This window comes from Triticum urartu, unplaced genomic scaffold (assembly GCF_003073215.2).
Source record: "Triticum urartu cultivar G1812 unplaced genomic scaffold, Tu2.1 TuUngrouped_contig_5560, whole genome shotgun sequence".
Classification (NCBI taxonomy): domain Eukaryota; kingdom Viridiplantae; phylum Streptophyta; class Magnoliopsida; order Poales; family Poaceae; genus Triticum; species Triticum urartu.
This window is the reverse complement of record NW_024116245.1, coordinates 1-3210: the sequence shown is the minus strand read 5'-3', so window position 1 is coordinate 3210 and position 3210 is coordinate 1. Positions and strand designations below refer to the sequence as shown.

The 3210-nt window shown below is 41.7% G+C and overlaps 1 protein-coding gene across 1 annotated transcript; it reads right to left on the bottom strand.

Annotated features, from left to right (window-relative positions):
• Positions 1-366: 366 nt before the first annotated feature.
• Positions 367-1244, bottom strand: LOC125529377 (probable L-type lectin-domain containing receptor kinase S.5; the record flags this gene model as incomplete). The annotated part of the gene is made up of 1 exon (XM_048693792.1): positions 367-1244. A coding segment is annotated over one exon (878 nt), but the record flags the coding sequence as incomplete, so codon positions are not given.
• Between the last annotated feature and the right edge of the window lie 1966 nt (positions 1245-3210).

Here is a 3210-nt window from a genome sequence, read left to right as displayed (position 1 = left end):
GGCAAAAGAAATTATGAAAATGGAATTGTATGGGCACAAGGATCTCCCCGATGAAACTCGCAACAAATATAGAGACGATTTACCCAAGGTCAGGCCCTCAGGATGGGTTACAAGCCAACTTGTTATGAACACCAATACAAACCTTGGAGCTTTTCTTTTCATGATACATTCGAACCATGCATGACACTAAAAGCAACCAAACCACCGGTCTTCGAAGTAGAGTCAAATCAAACCACTAATTGCAAATACTGGTACATGAAAGTCTCCCAAATTTAATCCCTGTGGAGCAACAATAGTTACGGGTTTCTATCCCTCCTTTTAAGTTTGACCTATCACAAGATTTACTACAACAATCAACTTACACGATTACATATAATACTCCTCAACTGATCCAGATGTATTGGAATGCCCAACCCGAGCCTTGCGCCTATTCACCTCTGATGGTACGCTCGTCCCTAGGGCTTCATCGCTAGACATGCCCTTCCAATCGAGGCTGCTCGTTGCCATCGTGTCGTCAAATTCCACGGGGATCCCGCCTTCAGGTGGCCAAACGAATGTAGGTTTCACAAGCGGTACTTCTGGTGGCGGCACTGATTTGGCTAAGACTTGCACTACCTCGGCCATGCTTGGTCGGTCAGACGAGTTCGGGTTGCTACATGCCATACCAAGAAGCAACAAGCGAGTGGCATCATCCGGATTGAACTCTTGCATGGAAGTCACTTTGTCATCAACCGCTTCGAGCAACCTTCTCTCCCGGTGAACCCACCATACCCACTCAGTAAGCGGTTGAAGCGTCTCATGGTCATGGTTGCCGGCAAGTGCTCGTTCTCCGGTTACAATCTCAAGGACTAGCACCCCAAAGGCATACACGTCAGTCTTGCGAGTGGCCTTGTGACATATTGAGTACTCTGGTGCAATGAAGCCCCATGTGCCGGCCACACCCACATCCGTGTAGGAGTTCTTGTTCAAGGTGACAATGCGGGCAAGACCAAAGTCACCTAGGCGACCACGGAAGGAAGAGTCAAGCATGATGTTGCTTGCTTTTATGTCGCGGTGGAGCACCATGTGCTCGTGCTCATGATGCACGTAGTGGAGCCCTGCGGCTACATCAGTGATGATGTCGTAGCGGGTTTTCCATCCTAGGATGCGCCGCTGGAGCCTTTCCTCAAAGAGGTATTGGTCCACGCTACCATTGGGCATATACTCATAGATAAGCAGGAGCTCCCCTTTCTCGTAACTCCAACCTGGAATATCATATTGGCAATCAGACAAGTAATGTTAAATTATGTGAACGCCTAGTTAATGGACAACATGGCTACACATGGGTCCAAAAGTTAATAACAGTCAATCTATAGCATGGGCCTTAGAATCTGCATGATTTTGGTTTCTTCTCAGTCAGATCTATGCATGCCAACTTGGTCAACGAGGGTCATGTTTTTCCCAGGAAAAACATTTGGATACCTGAAGTTTCGATAAAAATCCAAAAACAATATTTATAAGGGAGTGGTCTTAAACGAAGAAGCTTTTATAAGCGCAGATGGCAAGGAAGTAAGAATGAAAGTTATTGTGAAAAAACCGAACAATGTACCACTTGTTCTGACATGTCCTTATGCCACTCTTGTCTGATGCACTATTCACGATGAACGTAGTTTACCATTACCTAGGAGCATCACGAATACATGGGATGAAGCCAATTGTTTTTTTGGGATGAAGCCAAATGTTAGGGGTTCAAATCCTTACACAGTTAAGCTGTTCATGTTGCACGATTTAGAATTGTCACCATGAGTTTCTTTTTAGCTGAGTTGATGTTTCCATATTCTTGCAGGTTATCTACAAGGCTACACATTGGATCCGTATGGATATGGTAGCATGTTCTTTGTTCAACCGATATGGGTCACGCTCTACTAATAGGATTATGCTCGGGTTTCCGTGCTCTATCGCGTATCGCTTACTTGCACTACGAGTAGCATGAAGGCATCATGTCATATCTATTGTGTATGGCTTGTCTTAGCTCACAAGTATTCAATTTGTATGATTCTTTACTAGACTTGCCATTGTGAAATGAAAGATGTTTGTGTGCATCAATCGATGCAGAGCCGGAGATTTTCCCTCTTTTTTTCAACTAAATGCCTAGTGTAATAAATAAAATGCACCTTCTAAAATACGAGTATTACTTTCTCTAGGAGACTGATGTGTGTCATATCCCTGTCAGTATTTGTAGAATTTTATTGGAAATTATAACTTTAACATTTTTGATGTGAAGTACAAGGCCAACGAGGCACTGAGTAGTTTGGAAAGTCTCATGTACGCGACATGTGGCCAATACATTTTTTTGGACACCATATTATGATTGTTTTACACCGCTTTACGTTTTTTTATAATGTAAACACTTTTCTGATAAGGAATATATATGAATATTAAGAACACATAAATTACATCTGGCTTCTACAAAAATGCAAATCAAGAGCAAACTAAGTATGCACACAACCGAATATATGATCATTTTGACAAACAAGGTTTTGCACACGTATATGTTCTAAAATGTTCTCTTTACAATGCATTTTGTTCCTTTTGAGAGGCACAAGTATGTGATCCAAATTATGTGGCATAAGTGTGAAGGAAATATGCCCTAGAGGCAATAATAAAGTTATTATTTATTTCCTTATATCATGATAAATGTTTATTATTCATGCTAGAATTGTATTAACCGGAAACATAATACATGTGTGAATACATAGACAAACAGAGTGTCACTAGTATGCCTCTACTTGACTAGCTCGTTAATCGAAGATGGTTATGTTTCCTAACCATGAACAAAAGAGTTGTTATTTGATTAACGGGATCACATCATTAGAAGAATGATGTGATTGACATGACCCATTCCATTAGCTTAGCACCCGATCGTTTAGTATGTTGCTATTGCTTTCTTCATGACTTATACATGTTCCTATGACTATGAGATTATGAAACTCCCGTTTACTGGAGGAACACTTTGTGTGCCACCAAACGTCACAACGTAACTGGGTGATTATAAAGGTGCTCTACAGGTGTCTCCAAAGGTACATGTTGGGTTGGCGTATTTCGAGATTAGGATTTGTCACTCCGATTGTCGGAGAGGTATCTCTGCCCCTCTCGGTAATGCACATCACATAAGCCTTGCAAGCATTGCAACTAATGAGTTAGTTGCGAGATGATGTATTACAGAACGAG